At 67.1% G+C, this 1,159-nt stretch overlaps 1 protein-coding gene across 1 annotated transcript in view; it reads right to left on the reverse strand.

Annotated features, from left to right (window-relative positions):
• IGF1R (insulin like growth factor 1 receptor) overlaps nucleotides 1–1,151 on the reverse strand; it is a 315,455-nt gene extending 314,304 nt beyond the window's left edge. The window contains exon 1 of the mRNA XM_017517024.1: nucleotides 1,012–1,151. Within this exon, the coding sequence (XP_017372513.1) occupies nucleotides 1,012–1,105 (94 nt within the window). The 5' untranslated portion in view covers nucleotides 1,106–1,151. The remainder of the gene's footprint in view (nucleotides 1–1,011) is intronic.
• Between the last annotated feature and the right edge of the window lie 8 nt (nucleotides 1,152–1,159).

Here is a 1,159-nt window from a genome sequence, read left to right on the forward strand (position 1 = left end):
CAAAAACAAAACACCCTCCCCCCCCCGCAGCAAAACCTGGCGCTCCTGAAACCACAGCGCACGACACCTCTCGCCAGGTCCGGGCGTCTAGGTGTCCCCGTGCCGCAACACCCCGCGTTACGAGCACGTGTGTCGGAATGCACGTCGGCTCCGACTACACACCCACCAACGCACATTCGGATGCGGCCCTAACACCCCTCCATCCCCCGGCCCGGGAGAAACTGAGAGACCGTACCAGAGCTCTCTAAACTGGGGGCCCAGTGGCCTCGCATTTCCCAGGAGGCTGCCCAGAGAGCGCTTCCTCATCCCACCGCCCAGCCCCGGGACGCCAGGAGCAGGTAACCCGCCAAGGAGCGAGGCAAAGTAACCGGCAAGGCCAGGAACCCGAGGAGCCCGAGGGGCAAAGGACGTTACGCGATGAGAGGCAGCGCCGGGCGCTTGGAGAAGTGTCCTGGGGCTTCAGGGCCTCTCCACAGGGCACCTCCCCCTCCAAGGGCAACTCACACCCCGCGGGCCGGGCGGCTCCCCGTGCCCCACCCCCGGGTCAGCCCCAGCAACGAGGACGCGGTTCGGCTCAGGGTGCTGTCCCCGCTGCCTGCGCGCCGCACCCGGTCAGCGCTGTGTGCAGAGCGGCTAGCGCGCCCGGGAGAGGCGAAGTGCGGGTGGCGGGGCCCGGGGCCTCGCGGAGCCTGCCCCGACACCAACTTCCCCACCGAGTCCTGGCGCCTGGCGGGAGAACAGGACTGCCGGGACATAAGACAGAAAGCCTCCGAGGCCCTTCCTGAGCGGGGATGCGTGGAGCCAGGGCCCACGGGGCCCTGGACGAAGGATCCCGGGTCCCGGGTCCGCCGCAGCCTCCCTCCCGGCAGAGCTGCTCCGCGCCCCGCCCTGCCGCTCCCGAGTCCGGGGACCCGACAGCTGCGACAGCGGCAACTCGGGTTTCGCAAACAAGGCGCAGCCCCTCGGAGGAAAAGTTCCCGCAGTGGCCGCGGGCGGCGGGCACATACTCACTTTCTCCACTTGTCGGCCAGAGCACGAGCACGGTGGAGAGAAACAGCAGTCCCCACAGCGAGGTCGGGGACCCTCCTCCGGAGCTAGACCTCATTCCTTTTATTTGGAACGAAATTCCTCTTTCTCAAAAAAATCACAAATCTGAAAA

This window comes from Cebus imitator, unplaced genomic scaffold (assembly GCF_001604975.1).
Source record: "Cebus imitator isolate Cc_AM_T3 unplaced genomic scaffold, Cebus_imitator-1.0 Scaffold19, whole genome shotgun sequence".
Lineage (NCBI taxonomy): Eukaryota > Metazoa > Chordata > Mammalia > Primates > Cebidae > Cebus > Cebus imitator.